The sequence below is a fragment of the Arvicola amphibius genome, chromosome 15 (assembly GCF_903992535.2).
Source record: "Arvicola amphibius chromosome 15, mArvAmp1.2, whole genome shotgun sequence".
NCBI lineage: Eukaryota > Metazoa > Chordata > Mammalia > Rodentia > Cricetidae > Arvicola > Arvicola amphibius.
In genome coordinates this window covers 15807807-15826164 of record NC_052061.1, presented here as the reverse complement: position 1 = coordinate 15826164, position 18358 = coordinate 15807807, and the positions used below count along the sequence as shown (strand labels likewise).

Here is an 18358-nt window from a genome sequence, read left to right as displayed (position 1 = left end):
ATGCCTGTGGGTCAAGGTCAAAGAAAGAAAGATCACTGGGCATCAGTTGAACAGCTTGAGCAAAGAAAAACATTTGAGCCTCAGCTTGTGGTGCAAACTGTATAACAGGATAAGACTAACAGGAGAGTAAGCAAGAGGAGAGGGGCCAGCCACTTTCAGAACAAGAGGTTACCCATAACATGGTGAAGGAGACAGGAGGCCAAAGAAGAAACATGTAAAAACAAATTTACAGAGGCTAGAGATGACTTAAGAGCACAGCCTGCTCTTCCAGAGGACCTGGGTTCAACTTCCAGCTCCCTCCCACGTGGGGATTCACAACCCTCTATAACTTTAGTTCCAGGGGCTCCAAAGTCCTTCTGGCCTCCGCAGATGCCAGGCACTCAAGTGGTACACAGACAACATAGAGGCAAACAGAAATAAAATGTTTTAAACTGGGAGTGGTAGGACACGCCTTTAATCCCAGCACTTGAGGCAGAGGCAGGTGGATCGCTGAGTTCGAGGCCAGCCTGGTCTACAGAATGAGTTCAGGACAGCAAGGGCTATGCAGAGAAACCTTGTCTTGGTAAAGTTAAAAAAACCAACCTTTCCCCAGGTGTGGTGCTGCACACTCTTAATCCCAGCACTCCAGAGGCAAAGGCAGGTGAATCTCTGTGAGTTCGAGTCCAGCCTGGTCTTCAGGCATGTCAGGGAGCAGGGAACATAAATAAATAGATAAATAGATAGATAAATAAATAAATAAATAGCAGAAACAAACAATCTAGATGAAGTGCTTTTATTTTTAAACCAAACAAAACTTTTAATATAAAAGCATTTTAATATACACACTGCAATCACAATAGCATCCATGTAGCAGCAAGGGGCCCAGGGCTTAGGTAGGGGCAGATGGAGTAGGAGTTTTTCAGGTCAGTCTGCCAAATGCCTCCCAGAGTACTATGTAGTAGCTCATGAGAACATGTCATCAGAGTAAACCCTGATGACTCCATGACACAGGACCTCCAACAAACATACCTATTCTACCCAGGGCAATCCTCTCAGAAAGTCAGGCTCAGTCACGAGATGAGAAGGTAGCTGTGACCAAAGTACCCACCATTCCTCCTTGGCCTGGGGAGCTCTCCTTTGGGAGTTCTCTAGTAGTGGTTAGACTAAAGACTAAGGCACCCTGGAAGGACAGTGGTGATACTGTGTTTGCCTTCTAACCAGTATTTCTTGCCTGAGACCCCAAGAACTGGAGTGGGCAGCAGTGACAGCCTCTGGCCAAAGGCTAGCCAGACATCTCCCAAACAAGCCTCAAGACAGGTGACAGAGAGCTTCTCACAGGAACTGACAGTGTACAAGGAAAAACAAGACAAAGAACGAGCATATAAGTACCTACTTCTTAGAGGCTGGTGGGTCAGAAGTGAGATGATTCTTCTGGACCTGAGGTGAGAGATTGTGGTCCATATTTTCCCGGGGTTGACGAGTCTGGAGGCAGTTGGTGATCCCCAAATCCTTGAGATGACCAAGCATGAGGGCCTTAGATCCCCTCCAGGTGTGCAAGGAGACTGGCCATGGTCCCACTGGGACCAGCCTGGCTCCCATCAGATGCAGTCCATGGAGTTCTCCGGGAGGAGGCCTGGGATGCAGGTAGGGAGGCCCAGGCTTTTGAGAGGAGTGCAACTGAAGGGAAGGCCGAAATCCAGATTGGGGTCCTGGTTCTCTATGACCTCCAGCCTGTCTGGGTTGTTGTCCCAGTTGATATGGAATCGGGTCACCCGGGGATTAGAAGCCAGGATGTTCCGCTGAAGCTGGAGCAAGAAGAAGAATGTCAGTCCCTATCACCTAAGTGCTATCCCTAAAAGGCTAGGATTTCCTCAGACCCTCACTTTGAGCCCCAAGGATGCTTGTACACTGTGGAGTAGGAACAGGGTCTTCCTTGCCCTGGTTTTGCTTGGCTTTGTTCATTTGTTTCTGGGTTGTTCTGAGAGAGTCTCAACTATGTAGACTGGGCTAGTCTGGAACTCACAGACAGATCTGCCTGCCTCTGAGTGCTGGGGTTAAAGGTATGCACTACCATGCCTAGCATGATTTTTTTTGCTTTGTTTTGTTTTTTGTTTTTCGAGACAGGGTTTCCCTGTAGTTTCTAGAGCCTGTCCTGGAACTAGCTCTTATAGACTAGGCTGGCCTCGAACTCAGAGATCTGCCTGCCTCTGTCTCCTGAGTGCTGGGATTAAAGGCGTGCCACCACCGCCCGGCCTAGCATGATTTTTTTAAAAAAATTTTATGTGTATGGGTGTTTGGCTACATGTATGTCCGTGTACCATGTGTGTGCCTGGTGCCTTTGGTGGCCAGAAGAGGGCACAGATGCCTTAGAACTGGAGTAAGAACCACCACGTGGGTGGCTAGATTATATGCCACCATGTGGATGCTGGGAATCGAATCTGGGCTCTGAAGAACAGCAAGGTTCTTAACTGCTGAGCCCTTTCTCTGGCTCACTTGATTTTCTTTTTTTTAAATATCTTTACTGTATGAATGTTTTGCCTACACATGTCTATTGGTTCCATTTGTGCCTAATCCCCATGTAGGTCAGAAGAGCGCATAGATACCCTGAAACCAGAATTAAAGGTGGCTGTGAGCTACTATGTGGATGCTAGGAATCAGAACCAATTAAATCAAATCTTAAGAGTAGCCAGTGCTCTTAACCACTGAGTTCTCTCTCTAGTGGCCTCCAGCACTCCCTCCCACACCCCCCTGGAAATAGGGTCTTACTATGTAGCCTATGTTGCTCTGGAACCCATGCAGATGAGGCTGGCCTCTAATTTGTGAGGGCCAGGGTGGTGGCATCACAGTGTACTCCACTTCCCTAGCTCTAGCTTTGATTCTGTTAGGCATACCTCAAGAAAAGACTTGCTCTATCCTAGCTCTAGCTCAGACAGCTGTAAAGGAATTGGCCTGTCTAAAGCAGGAAGTACAGAGACAGGCCTTACCTGAGAGAAGTCTGGCTTTGGGGGCGGGTTCTCCCGAAGCTCTGGGTCTGGGTACTCATTGTTGACATAGTAGCCCACACGAATGAACTCTTGTCCATGGTAGGTGCAGGTGATAAGAACCACAGTTACACCCACAGCGTCCGTCTCGGGAATGAGGGATGGGTTTGGGGCATCAGCCTGGGGAGACATAGCCTAGGCTTTAGCACTGCCAGTCAGGGCACAAAGACTGACCAAAGAGCTGGGACGAGACAAACCGATCCTACAGGTGACTATAAAGAAGAGATCATGGATTTTATTTGCAGCATCATTGTTCAGCATGCATAGTCCTTAGCCCCAGTAATAATAACAACAATAATTAATTCAAAACTGCTTAATTTGACTAAGAAACAGGGTGTTCAGGCGGAAAGTGATGTACAGGGGACTGACTGGTCGTGTGGATACGGAGCAACCCCGGGCATGCTAGGGAAAGAGCGGAGTTTAGAAAAGGAGGTCTGGCCGCAGGAAGCCAGGCAGGAGTCATCCTGGAGAGGATGACTAAACCCAGTGACAGAGAACAGAATCACAGATGAGTGTGAGGGAGCACTTATGTTGTACAGAACCAATGCAAATGAAAACATGTCCACCTAAGTAGTCCTAAGCACCTGCCAGTGAGCGCAGCAACACCGGACTGACACCGCACCGCTTAGTCACAGCCCATCTTCATATTCACTGATCCTGAGTTTACAAATCTGCCAACCTGTTACAACTAGAAACCGCAAATCTAACAACTGACACATAAAGAGCAAGGAAAACCTAGTGCTCAGGTCTCAACATGTGACCAAACTAGGGGCTACTTGGCTTTCTTGCTTCCACTTTCAATATAGAGTACAAGGGCCCTTTGACTGTCTACCTACTGCTGAAATTCAGGAGTGTCATATGGTGAGCTTGGTTTCTGTTTGTCAGAATGTGAACAGTTCTGCTACACAGTTCAGCTACCACAGGATTTTCTCTCTTGGCCTAGAAACACAGAGCTTAGCAACCATAAATGGAACCCTCTGGAACCTTTCTTTGCTACATTACCAAAATCCCAGGGCAGAGTACAAACACTAAGTTTTACATTCATCACCACCTTTACTACACCCCCTTGTATTTTGTCTGTTTAGGCAAAGTCTCACTATGTAGCCTTGGCTGGCCCCGTGCCTGCCTCTACCTCCTGAGTGCTCAGATTAAAGGTGTATCACACCTCGCCTAATTATTTTCTTAACAGCATTTGGCTGTGTAGCCTACGCTAGCCTTGAACCTGAAGCAGTCTTTCTATCTCATGTACTTTTCTTTCATGTACTGAGATTGAAAACAAATGCCACTAAACTCAGCTTTACCTTTAGTAGAAATTGAGTACTTACTGGATTCTTCATTATAGATGCAAACGTTTAACTCACTAATGCCAAATTATTTATTGAGACATCTTAAAATGTAATCAATGAGTAAAGATTTACATCATACAGTAAAAAATCAAAATAAGATCCCCAAATGCAGTGAAGTACTGCTTGTGTAAAAGCAGCTTATGGAGAATCTGTTGGGTGAGCTTTGTTTAGACATGGGCTAGTGCGACTGGCTGAGCTCACGAGTCAACATTTACTAGCAAGGTATTTGAGACAGGGTCTTGCTGCATAGCCCAGGTTGGTTCCAAACTGTGTGCTGGGCTTATGTGCTTAGCTCTGGCTGATAAGCAAGTAACAACAAAACCCCGCAATCCTTGAGGGGAATAGCTCAATATGCATGACTGTGTTCATGGGTTTGGTACACAACACAACACAACTCCTGTGAACAGATGACAAATTAGTGGCTCAGAAGTCACTAAGAGCTGTGAAGGTGGGGTGAATCCTGAGCAGTGGTCTTTGAAGCACTGCTTTGGTCAGACAGCTCCTGGCAGTCAACCAGGATAGACGGCTCAGGCAGGCCTTGACATTGTGGTCCTCCTGCCTCAGCATCCCGAGTAGTTGGAACCATTTCCAGTTCAATTTAGGATTTGAACTTAAACCTGACTGCTAAAGCCAGTGTGCTTTCAGGTAAAAGAGGTAGATTCTAGGCTTGGGTGTGGCTCAGTAGGGGAGTGCATGTCGAGTATATGTCAGGGCCTGGGCTCCATCTCCAACCTGTAACATTTCTAGAAATCAAGGGCTAAGGTGCAACTTCCTTACCTGAAAGACGAACATATGTCTTCCAGCAGGGACAGGACCCACCAGCACTGAGTCTAGGATCTGATCAAATTCCTCACTTTCAGCGGAGCCCACATAAATGATCTTCCACTCCAGGTCTGCAAGCACATGGGGGATAGGGAAGTTGAGGACTGAAAATAGCTGGAGAGCAAGGCAAGGGTCTTCTTGTTAGTTTCAGCCACATCTCAATGTATAAGAATGTCCAGGGAACTGGTGTGTTTGCTGGGCGTAGGCTCAGGCACCACAGTCCTGAATTAGAGCAAATGTGAAGCTCTGCTTTAGTGGAGACATTTTCCCTGTGGGGCCTAACTGGGCCAGGTGACCTTGACTCTGGCCCTCCAGGGAAACAGGCCTCTCAGTAGTGGAGAGGAACCACATAACGTAGGCTGACTCAGGAGTCCTGTGACTATGGCTTGTGGAAGGAGCAGTGAGCTGAGCTACTCAAGGACCCTGGTCTCTGGATAGGAAGCAGCATCTTCTTTCACAGAAGGACTGGTGCCACCAAGTAGAGCAGATCCCTCGACAACTAGGGCAGAGTGGCAGATTCCAATCCAGCAGGAGAGCCAGGTGGCAGAGGGGAAAGGCAAAGCTGCTTGGGAGAACCAACTTGTCCCAGAGTTGTCCACATCTGGCACCAACTCGTGCCTACTTGTGCACATTTGTGGGACAGAGGCTTTGCCAGCAAATGGTGTGTGACAGGGCATACCTCCAAAACTGTTCCGTAATCCATCATTAAGGGGGCTCAGTCCCGGAGTAAACCCAAAAAAAGATGAAAGAAAAAGTACCTGGAGACCCTTCCCATTAATCTCAGGCGAACCCCAGTGCCCACAGCCTCTTGCAGCAGGGCCAAGGTCATGCTAGTACAGAGAAGCTTGGCCTCAGACCCAGAACTTATTTTAGGCTCTTTGAAATTACACAACCCCTAGCTCCAGCAGCTGGGAAAAGTTGCACAAGCTGAGATTTTCACAGGGAGCATGCTCTTGGAAGCTGCTTGGCCCTTGGTCCAGTGTGGCACAGGCATCCAGCATTGGAAGCACACCAACATCAGATCATACTATGGAAGTTGTCACCTGAGCCACAAAGCCTTCCTGGATACATAAATTCCCTTGTCCCTTTATGTTGTCACCTAGGTCCTTCTAGGTGACACCATGCCTGTGGTTCACCAGTGTTCAAACTCTGGCCTCAGCATTTCTGGGAAATTTTATTTCGCTATAACTTTTTTTCCCTTTTTTTTTTGAATGCTCATGAATTTTTTTTTGTGTCATCCCTGTGTAAGGGCCAAGCTAATCTTCTCTGTATTGTTGAATTTTAGTGTATGTGCTGAAGTGAGCATGCCCTTTCATTTTTTTAAGCTTTATTTTCCTGTGTGCCTTTCCAAAGGTTGTTTTCTTTTTTATGTGTATGGGTGTTCTGCTCGCATGTCTATTTACCCATTGGTGCCTTGTGCCATAAAAGCCCCAGGGTCATGTCAAGTCTGCTGGAACTGGAGACACAGATGGTTGTTAACAGCCATGTGGGTGCTGGGAACTGAACTGGGTTCTCTGAAAGAGCAATCAGTTTTCTGACTGCAGAACATCTTCCTAGTTGTTCCTAGATCCCCTTCTTTGCAGTACTGGGGAAGAAACTCAGGGCCTGCACGTGCCAAAAATATGCTGTGTGGCTAAGCCAAGCTTCCAGCCCCATGGATTTAGTAAAATGTGACACACAAGAATCAATGTTTCTGGAAGGACAGAAAAGTGTGCTACCCTTGCTCTTACTTGCTAAGATGGTTCTGTTAAACTCTACTTTCTTCAGGCCCCTTCCCCAAACTCATGGAGTCATATATTCATACAGTTAGTTAATGTGCTGGAAGGAGGGCTGGGCAAAAGGAGTTTGACACAGGACAGTCCTTTGTGCCCCCAAGGCACCTGACCTTGCTTAGTCTAGGTCAACACTTTCTGGCGAAACCTACTGAAAGAAAAGATGTAGTATATACAGAAAACAAGCAGACAGTGAAGCCATGGGCCAGACACAGACTCAAGAATTCACAAAAAGCCCACTTAAAATACTGACCAAAAAGTCAAGAGTTGATCAAACCATCTACGAAAACAGATGCCTGAAACAAGGGCCCATAAATTGCAATCATTATAAATTTGACAAAGTTTTATTTTATATTTTCTTTCTTCAAGAGGTAGCATCACACCGGTACAAGCCTTTAATCTCAGCATGAGACACAGCTTTAAAAAAAGGAGGGGGGCAGCTGGAGAGATGGCTCAGTGGTTAAGAGCACTGACTGATCTTCCAGAGGACTTGGGTTCAATTCTCAGCACCCACATGGCCGCTCACAACTGTCTCTAATGCCAAGATCAGATACCCTCACATAGACATACATGGAGACAAAATATGAATGCAAATGAAATAAAAGTAAATAAATTATTTTAAAAAAAGACGGGTTGGGGCCTAAGAGATGGTTCTGAAGGTTAAGGCACTTGCCACAAAACCTAAAGATTCAGCTCAATCCCAGAAAAGACATGGGGAAAGGAGAGAACTAACCCCAGCAAGCTGACCTCTAACCTCTACATGCCTTAGCACACACATAAACATAACAAATGTAGAAATAAAGAAACAAATGACAGGGTCTTCCTGTGGACTGGTCCAGAGCTCAAAATATTTCTGCAAGCCGTCCAAGTATAGGGATTACAGATGTGAGCCCATGTGTATCTCTCACTGAATCTGAATCTTGCTGTATGAGCTGGGCTGGTGGCCGGTCCATGAGCCCTTGGTCTATATTCACTCTCCCTCCCCAATTTTTACCTGAGTGCTGAACAGTCAAACTTAGGTACACACACAACAGAGAAACTAAGATTTCATTTCAAAATGTACTCAGCTTTTAGCACTTGTAGGCTCTATTACCATAAGCTCAAAACGATGACCACAGACAGGAAATACTAGAAAACAATCCAGGGCTGGAGGCATGGCCAGAGGTGGAGTGCTCATCCCAGCATTTATGATGCTTGGGTTCCACTCCCAAACACAAAACAAGTTTGTACTGAACATGAACATATGTAACTTTTCTTTTTCTGTCATTTATTCTCACACTACATATCCCTAGCAGACCTGGAACTCAAGAGATCCACCTGCCTCTGCCTCTCGAGTGCTGGAATTAAAGGCATTTCATTTATTTTCTTTAAAAAAAAAAAAAAAAAACCCATAGTATAACTGTTATTTCTCCAGCACTGACACTAAGAATAACGGCTCAGTATTTGCAGTGCTTTCTGTGTAAGCATATGAAAAGGGCATGGGGCCCCTATTGAACTCCAACCTTGGAAGGTGGACATAGGAGACCCCTATAATGAGTAGGCTAGTAAGGTTAGTCACACCGTCAAGCTCTGGGATTGAAGGACACTGTCTCGAATAAGAGAGAAGAGCAACTGAAGATTATTGCTGACATCAACCTAGGAACTCCAGTGTTCACAACCTGTCTACCCTGCCTCCCCTAAAAAATGGAAAAAGAAAAAAGTCCCTTGTAGATGAACAGTAGTCTATGGGGGCAGGGGCTGGTTGTTGTGGCACACACCTGAAACCCAAGCATTTTGGAGATGCAGGTAGGAGGATCCAGAACTCAAGACTAGACTCTTGTCATATATTAAGTTCAAGATCAACCTAGGCTTAATAGACCCTGTCCAAAAAACAAAAAACAAAACAAAAAAACCAAGAAAGCATACTAATAAACGTCTATAGGAGACCCTGTGTATGTGCGGTTCTAAGCAAACACTACACCATTTTGTAGAAGAATCTTGAGCATCTGTGGGTACTGGGACCTGAAGGGCCTCTGAAGCCAATGGTGAAGATGATTTCTTCAAAAGGAGGTGTGAACCACCATTCACTCGTACAGTATAAACTCATACTGACCAAAACACAAGATTGGATTTTTTTTCTTTTTGAGACAAGATCCAACTGTATAAAACAAGCTGGCCTTGAATTCACAAAGATCCTCTTGCTTCTCCCTCTCAGGTACTGGGATTAAAAGTATCCAGTATATTTGTTTTTTAATAATGTGATGCATTTACATGCATGTGAATGTGCTCAAACCATGAGGTCTATGAAGATAAACAGACAACAGTAAGTGTGATGCATGTCAGTATAGACAGAAAGCTTTTGGAGATTCTATTGTCTCCACAGTATTTACCCACTAAGCCATTTCTGTAGCCCAATTCTGTTTTGATGCCCTAAGTTTATAATGACCCTGTTAAGATACACCTTTTACTATTTGGGAAAACAAAACCAAAGCTGAAAACATTACAAAAGACATGCTGAATGATCATAGATTAGCTGAGCTTGTTTCACACAGCACTGGGGACAGAATCCACAATTTCATACATTCTAGACAAATACTTCATGAATGACCTACCCCTCAGACCATTCCTTTTTTCCCCCTCCTTTGTTTTACTTTATTTCTTGAAACAGGGTCTCAATGTGTAGCCTTGGCAATCCACCTTCCTCTGATTCCTGAGTGCTGGGATTAAAGGTGTTCACCACTATGCTCTAGCCTTCTTTGCTTTCTTTCTTTCTTGAGACAGTTTCAGGTAGCCCAGGCTGATGTGGAACTTGCTATGAAGCTAAGGTTGATCTTGAACTTCAATCCTCCTTCCCAGCTCACCCCTAAGTGCTGGGATTACAGGTTTGTGCCATCCTTCTTGCTTCTTTGAGACCAGGTTTCCCTATGTTAGGGGTACAGCTGTGCACACTATTCTCTTTTTTAAAACTATGTATTTATATTTATTGTCTGGCCTTTTGCTCATCATACATTTCAACTTTGGTGCACAAAGTCTGTCTTCTTTCAACTGGTGCCTATTGAAATTTTCAGTTGAAAAAGAGAGAAGCTGGGCCAAACCCACTAAATGTAGACCTGAACCTTGGAACTCTTCTTTCAGATGCTGAACAGAGGAAACCACAGGGCTTGGGGCTTTTTGGAAATGAAGGTTAGCTAACCAGGGCTGAGGGAATTTGTCAGGTTGCGGCAGATAGTGATAAAATGTAAGAAAACAACTGTACAATTCATGGAAAGGAGGCCAGGAAGAAGATGAAACCATCGTGCAGGCCAGAGTGTAAGGAATAGAACCAATCAGCATAACTTGGAGGAAAAGCACCCTCTTCTATCTTTTCAAAGGGCCCTGGCTGACAAGAAATTCTATGGTCATTCCTAATATGTTCTACTTCTAAACTAGACTATTGGGCTGGCAGCACATATCAATGGCAAAGCCACTGTTTAGCATGTGTGTAGTCCAGGGTTTGATTTCTAGACAAAAACAAGAGATGCCACACAAAGGACTCTTACCCCCTAAATAAAAAAATTTTAAAAAAGAAGAAAAAACTTACAAGTAGGGACTCAGCATTTAAGAACACTTGCTACTCAAGTCCAAATGGATCAAAGACCTTAACATAAAGCCAGCCAAACTGAACCTCACAGAAGAGAAAGTGGGAAGTACACTTGAATGCATTGGCACAGGGAACCACTTCCTAAATAGAACCCCAGCAGCACAGACACTGAGAGAAACAATTTATAAATGGGACCTCCTAAAACTGAAAAGCTTCTGTAAAGCAAAGAACATGGTCAACAAGACAAAATGATAGCCTACAGAATGGGAAAAGATCTTCACTAATCCCACATCAGACAAGCAGTCTGATCTCCAAAATATACAAAGAACTCAAGAAATTGGACACCAAAAGATTACATAATCCAATAAAAAAATGGAATACTGACCTAAACAGAGAACTCTCAACAGCCATCTAAAATGGCTGAAAGACACTTAAGGAAATGTTCAACATCCTTAGTTATCAGAGAAATGCAAATCAAAACAACTCTGAGATTCCATGTTACACCTGTAAGAATGGCCAAGATCAAAAACACTGATGACAACTTATGCTGGAGAGGTTGTGGGGAAAAGGGAACACTCATGCATTGCTGGTGGGAGTGTAAGCTGGTACAACCCCTTTGGATGTCAGTGTGGAGATCTCAGAAAATTAGGAAACAACCTTCCTCAAGACCCAGTAATACCACTTTTGGGTATATATTGAAAGGTTGTTCAATTGTGCTACAAGGACATGTGCTCAGCTATGCTCATAGCAGCATTGTTTGTCATAGCCAGAACCTGGAAACAACCTAAATGCCCCTCAATTGAAGAATGGATAAGGAAAATGTGGTACATTTACACAATGGAGTACTACACAGCAGAAAAAAATGACAGCTTGAATTTTGCAGGAAAATGGATGGAACTAGAAAACATTATTTTGAGTGAGGTAACCCAGACCCAGAAAGACAATTATCACATGTACTCACTCAAAGGTGGTTTTTAAACATAAAGCAAAGAAAGCCAGCCTACAAGCCACAATCCCAGAGAATTTAGACAACAATGCGGACACTAAGAGAGACATACATAGATCTAATCTACACGGGAAGTAGAAAGTAGAAAAAGACAAGATCTCCTGAGTAAATTGGAAACATGGGGAACTTGGGAGAGGGTTGAAGGGGGGAGGGGAGGCAGGGAGGGGAGCAGAGAAAAATATAGAGCTCAATAAATGTCAATTAAAAAAAAAGATCACTTGCTACTCTTACAGAGGACTTAAGTTTGATTCCCAGACCCACATGGTAGCTCACAACTGTCTCTATTTCCAGCTCAGGAAATCTTATACCCTCTTCTGGTCTCTGCAGGAACTAGGTGTGCATATGGTATACATACATACATGCACACAAAATACACATAAACAAAAAAGACCTACAAGTGAATGTTTTCTTCCATTTTTAGGACTGAAGGAAAGATTAGGGATCTGGGATCTGGCTAGATGTCTCAGCAGATAAAATATTTCCTATGAAAGCCCAAGAGCCTTAATTCAGGGTGCCAGGGACAACAGCCCTTAGAGCTGGGCCGTGGTGGTGCACACCTTTAAAATACCAGCACTCAGGAGATAGAGGCAGGCAGATCTGTGAGTTCGAGGCCAGTCTGATCCACAAGAGCTAGTTCCAGGATAGGCTCCAAAGCTACAAAGAAACCCTAAAATCCTAAAAACAAACAAGAGAAACACACACACAGAGAGAGAGAGAGAGAGAGAGAGAGAGAGAGAGAGAGAGAGAGAGAGAGATAAATAGCTCAAGGTTAGAATCTAGTATTGCTTTTAAAGACCCTGACTTGATTCCCAACAACTGTGTCAGCAGGCTCAAACTAGCATTAGAGAATCAGATGACTCTGCCTTCCAGGGGCTTCCATGTACATACCACCCCCAACACACACATTCACCCCAAACTAGAAAGAGGTCAGGTGTGGTGGTACATGCCTTTAATTCCAGCAATGGGGGAGCCAGAGACAAGCAGACTGAAGATCTTTGGGTTCAAAGCAGCTTGGTCTTATAACAAGCTCAAGGCCAGCCAGAACTACATAGTGAGACCCTGTTTCAAAATACAAAAAAGAAAAGAAAACACCACTACCAAGGAGGAGATGGTGGATCCCTGGCTCACTAGGCCGCCAGTCTAGCAATATTGGAGCTCCAGGTTTTGTAGAGGCCCTGTCTCTAAAAGAGGTAGAACAGAGCTGGAGAGACAGCCCATGGGTAAGAGCACTAGCTGCTCTCTTAGAGGCCAGGTATAATTCCCAACACCTGCATGGTGAATCCCAAAATCTCTAACTCCAGTTCCAGAACACCCAGTTCTTTCCTCTGAACTCTCTGGGTTCCAGGCACTCAAGTGGTGCCATAAATATATGTAGACAAAACACACACACACACACACACACACACACACACACACACACACACACATTGAAGAGCAGTTAAGACCATTTGATGTGTCTCTGGCCCACACCCACAGGCAAATTAAATTCAAAAAATAAATCTAGAAAAAATCGATCTGAACTCAGAACCAAACTTCAATGGTGACATTTCTCCTCACTGTCTGGCTGATGTAGATAAACCACCCTGCTCCTATTAAAACATGACTAGCAGGCTGACTTTAGCCTTGGTGTTCTAATTTTATAAATAAGAAGCAAAGTAATACTAGGTAATGACCATGCAACCATTTTTAAATGCAAAGAACACACTCAGGCTGCTTGAAACCTGCTCTCTCGGCATCTGGGAACTGTGACCCCCCTAACGTGTCTCCTCATGGCTTTCAAATAAATCTTATTCCACATTGTTACTCTACCTTTTATTTATTTATTTACACCCTGCCTTGTCCGGACAAGGATTTAACCCAGCTTATTCTACGGTTATTCATTCACAAGTAGAGTCCTTTAACCTTAAGGAGAAACTAGAGAGAAGCTGGGCCACCAGCCCACCCCAGGCCCACCCGACAGCAGCTTCAAGCTAACAGGAGTGGCTGGGTTCGTCTGAACACCACCCAGCACCTGTCCTGAGGCCTGGTGGCCACAACCTAGCCTCTCCGAGCTCTCTCCTCAGCTGCATCTCTTCAACCCTCAGCAGAACCACTGGAGTGCTTCCTCCTGGAAGCAGGATGAGCCTTGCTGTGGAGCTGAGACTCCAAAGGGACCTCATGCTTATGTGTTCACACTCATCTGAGAGGTCCTCTGCTCTTTGGGGCCCTTGTCCTCTCATCTGGGAGATGACAGCCATGTCTATCTTCATGTCCCGCAGATGAATTAAGTCATTCTGTAAAGATTCACAAAAGCCAGTGACCGCTCCCCAGCTGACTGAAGTTGGACCCCCATCCCTGTTTGGCCAGTCCGCTCACTCCCCAGACCAGGTCTGCTCATCAAAAGGGAGGAGGGATTTCTGGAGTCAGCTGGAAGCTGGTAGAAAACTCAGAAGCTGGCAGAGGGCTGCCTGGCTGTGGCACCCCTTACCTGAGTGTTCACCCAATCCCATCACAGGAGCTAGGAGACCAAGTTACCTGCAAAGACCGGAGCCAGAAACTCCCGTCCCTGGGATTTGGGACTAACCTAAGGGGACGCCCCGGTCTCGGCAACAGCAGTTGCTGGGGACTAATCTGGAGTTGTCTGGGGAGGATATTGCTCGGAGACAAACGGGGTGGAGGTTTGGCCATGGGCAGACAAGGTGACGAGGGTCTGTGTGGTCTGTAGGAAAAGGGAGAGCGGGTACTGGAGGTTGGGTTTTCACCGGAGAGGATAGATGGAAGGTTTCCTGGGGGGAACCGGCATGAAACTGGAGCCTAGACATAGGGAGGAAGGCGAGGCTGCGGTCTCCACAAGTTAAACGGAGGCTGACACTACTACAAAGAAAAAGGACAAGCAGTGCAGGACAGGGGTGTCACGTCCACCGAGACGTCGGAGCTGGGGCCATGGAGGCGTATCGCCAAAGGGAGACTCAGCTGGCCCAAGGGGAGACTGGGAGTGGCAAGAACGAGGGCAGCAGGGCTTGGGGTCACCTGCATATCAGCCTCACCGTCAGACAGGGCCTCACAGCACTCGAAGCTGATCTCGAACCGGAAGGGGCTGTGGAAAGGGCTCGGGTTCTCCAGCACAGCCACATTCAGCACCGACACCTTGGCCATCACCTCGCCAGGGGACCGCAGCTGCAGTGGAGCCTTCTTCGGTGTCCTGCGGAGGCAACGGCGACTCGGGCAGAGATCGGCGAGGCAGCGTCCTCGCCGTGACTCCGACTCTTCTCTCTAAAGAGCTTGGGGGTCCGCGCGCGGCCTTCAAATAGCCGACTCCACCCTCCAGCCAATCGCCGCTAAGGAACTATGACGGCGCGAGAGCCCCGCCAGCCAATCCTGGGGCGTCTTCCGGCGCGCGCCTCGACCTCCAGACCAATCAGAGAAGCTCCCTCTTCACGGTACACGTAAGGCGGAATGATAATCGCTCAGCTTCGTAAAGTGTCCATCCGGAACCAATCCCTAGCGTCTCCGACTCGAATAGCTCGCTCCGGGGTGGGCGGAGTTAGATCGCGGAACTTCTCTTGTCCAATCCCAAGGGTTACCGCACCGGCCTGGCCCGCCCCCTCTTTCTGCTCTTCCGGTAGACACGCCCCCTAGAGGTCAGCACCGCCAACGGCCGAACGGTGGCGCGCGAAGACCGGTACTAGCTCCCGCGGTGATTGACGGGCGACCAAGGGGCGGGGCTTAAGCAGGCTTCCGAAATGTAATTGGCTAATGTCGTGGCTGGGCTGGAGAACTGTGGAAATCTCAGTCCCACACACTGAGAAAAGCGTAAAGGGGAAGAGTGGCGTCTGTCAGCTGGTGAGCGTTTCCGGGAGCTACCCTGAGCGATTCCCGACTTTGAGCACGGCGGTGGGGGAGACTGTAGCGCATGCTGTCAACATTTGTGTCACCCCTCAGACAAGATGGCGCGCCGGTGATACAAGATCGAGTCCCGGTCCGAGTCGACCAGGACCAGGACCAGGACCAGGACCAGGACCAGGACCAGGACCAGGGTTTGACTCCCATCTCTACACAGTGCTATGGCCCGGCGTGGTGGCGCACTCTGGAGGCCGAGGCAGGCGGATCTCTGAGTTGAAGGACAGCCAGGGCTACACAGAGAAACCCTGTCTCAAGAAAACCCAAACCAGGGAGAGGTGGCTCAGTGGTTAAGAGTGGTTAAGTGCTGCTCTTCCAGAGGTCCTGAGTTCAATTCCCAGCAACCACATAGTGGCTCACAACCATCTGTAATGGGGGTCTGATCTGGCGCCCTCTGGCGTGCGGGCATACATAGAGACTGAATGTTGTATACATAAGAAATAAATCTTTAAAAAAAACAAAACAAAACAGTTAACTGCCACTATTCTATGACGATAGAATGCAACAAACTCGTCTTCACTCCATGCCTTCCAGGCTCCCTATATCCTGCCATCGTCTCCAGTGGGGACTCAGGCTAGTCCACACCTTCTGTGGGCTGAAAGGGCCAAAGAAACCCACCCTGCTCTGGGGAAGTGACAGCTCTGTCCTGGAAGGAGACGGCTTGCTTCTCCAGCCGCCCCGGCTCCAGTGCTCGGGAGTGTAGCAGGTCTGCTCTGCTAGGGCAAGGTTTCCCCAGCCAAAGTGACACAGCCCTGCTCCGCTTTGTGGAAAGAAAGTCCTCACCCACACCTCCTCCAGGAGGTTCATTGGAGGAAAGGGTCCCGGAGTGGCTGCCTCTGCCAGGGTGGAAGAACCGCAGCTAACTGAACAAGCACAAGGCTTATATAAGGCTTCTTAGGAGTGGAGTTTTTTCCAGGGAGAGGAGGGATTGGTTAGTTTAGTTGGTCGGGGCAGAGATGGCTGATTTCAGAGCCAAACTGTATTTCTTTCACTGACTCTGGTTCTAGGGACAAAGTGGTACTGATTTCAGAGTCAGGGTTTGGGTCTAAAGCATTTCTTTCACTGGCTCAGGTCTTAGAACCAATGTGTTTCCAGAACCAGGGTGTGTTTCTTTCACTGTTTCTAGTTTCAGAGCCAGGGTGGGTTTCTTTGGTTGGCCCTTTTACCCTACATTCTTCCCTCCCAATAAATCTCTTGGATAAGGTTTGGATGAAGACCTTCTTTAGCTGGAGCAGGGACAGAGCCCAGCTGAGCAGGGCTGTAACACTTTCGCTGGGGGAAGCCTTCCCCTGGCAGCAAGAGTTGTTACAACGAATTGTTACAGCTTCACTGGGGAAGTCAGAGACTGAGAGGAGCGAGCAGGGCTGTAACACTTTCGCTCGGGAAACCTTTCCCTAGCAGACAGAGTTGTTACACTGGAGAATGGAGCTGAGCAGCGGAGCTGTAACAACTTGGTTGGGGAAGCCCTCTCTTGCCCCAGCAGAGCTGTTACACTGGGGAAACCGTCCCTAGAGCAGGGCTGCAAGCTGCTAAGCTTACTGTGCCCTGTGCCCTGGCTCCTGACTGCCAGAGCACGCTTCCACCCGAGCTGTAGCACTCAGTATTCCTTGGTTCTGAGCTGTGACACACCTTTTACTAATCGCATCTTTTAAAGGAAATAAAACAAACAAACAAACAAAAACTGGCTGGAGTAGTAGTGTATGCCATTAATCCCAGCACTCAGAAGTCAGAGAAAGGCAGACTTCTGTGAGTTCAAGGCCAGCCTGGTCTACACACGAGTGTGGTGAAGTAAATGAATAGATAAATTCATTTTCACACTTGACCAGTGCAAAAAGGTCAAAAAATGAAGAAATTGATTTTAGTTGTACATTTAACTCAATAGAACAAAAATGATAATTTAAAATATGATCAGTATAAAAGTACTAATGAGCTATTCTGTATCCTTTTATTCATTGAAAAGTCCTTGGGATCCTGTGTATGTTTCACATTCAAACATGTCTGTAACCTGGCAAGGGAATCTCCACTTTTATTTGAAAGAGGTAATCTGGCCTTTTATATTTCATGAAACTTACAGTTGAAAAAAATGGTTTTCGTTTTTGAGGGGAAGTTGAGACATGGTTTCTTTGTATGGCTTTGGAGCCTATCCTGGAACTGGCTCTGAAGACCAGGCTGGCCTCAAACTCATAGATTCACCTGCCTCTGCCTCCCAAGTGCTAGGATTATAGGCATGTGCCACCACTGCCTGGCTACAGTTGAAAATGTAAGCCAATAATTTCAGCACTTGGGAGGCAGGGCAGGCATTCAAGGTATCTTTAACATGAGGAATTTGAGCGGTGGAGAGGTGGCTCAGTGCGAAGAGAGTCTACCGCTCTTGAACTGGACCTGCATTTGATTCCCAACACCCACACCAGGTAGCTCAGATCTGCCTGTAACTCCAGCTTCAAGGGATCTGATGCCCAACTCTGGCTTCTGGAAGCATCTGCACTCATTGTGGACTAGAATATTTGTTTAACTATGCAAAGATGGGTTGCATTTGTTTGTGTTGCAGAATAATTGTTTAACTATGCGACGATGTGTTGCTTTTTATGCTGCACTTGTTTAGTTATGTAAAGATGTGCTGCTGCTTCACCGTGCCTGCCTAAGGCACCTGATTGGTCTAATAAAAAGTTGAATGGCCAGTAGTTAGGCAGAGGAAGGATAAGTAGGGATGGTCAGCAGAGAGAAAAGGGGAGCCAGCCAGCTTGCCAGGGAGGCCAGCCTGGGCAGGTCAGCCAGCCAACCAGCCAAGGAGGAAACAGAAAAGCAGCACATACAGAATGAAAGAAAAGGAAAAAGCTCTGAGGCAAAATGTAGATGAATATAAACAGTTAAATTAAATTAAAAGAGCTAGTAGGACAAGTCTAAGCTAAGGTCAAGCATTCATAATTAGTAAGTCTCTGTGTCATGATTTGGGG

General features: G+C 46.6%; 1 protein-coding gene and 1 pseudogene across 1 annotated transcript; both read right to left on the bottom strand.

Moving 5' to 3' along the window:
- Nucleotides 1-758: 758 nt before the first annotated feature.
- On the bottom strand, nt 759-14981 carry Asf1b (anti-silencing function 1B histone chaperone). The gene is made up of 4 exons (XM_038313007.1): nt 14552-14981; nt 5144-5259; nt 2964-3140; nt 759-1784 (listed from the first exon to the last, which is right to left on the bottom strand). The coding sequence occupies exons 1-4, from the start codon at nt 14658-14660 to the stop codon at nt 1578-1580; spliced, it is 609 nt and encodes a 202-aa protein (XP_038168935.1). The 5' UTR covers nt 14661-14981; the 3' UTR covers nt 759-1577.
- Nucleotides 6397-6494, bottom strand: LOC119802356 (annotated as a pseudogene).
- Nucleotides 14982-18358: the final 3377 nt, after the last annotated feature.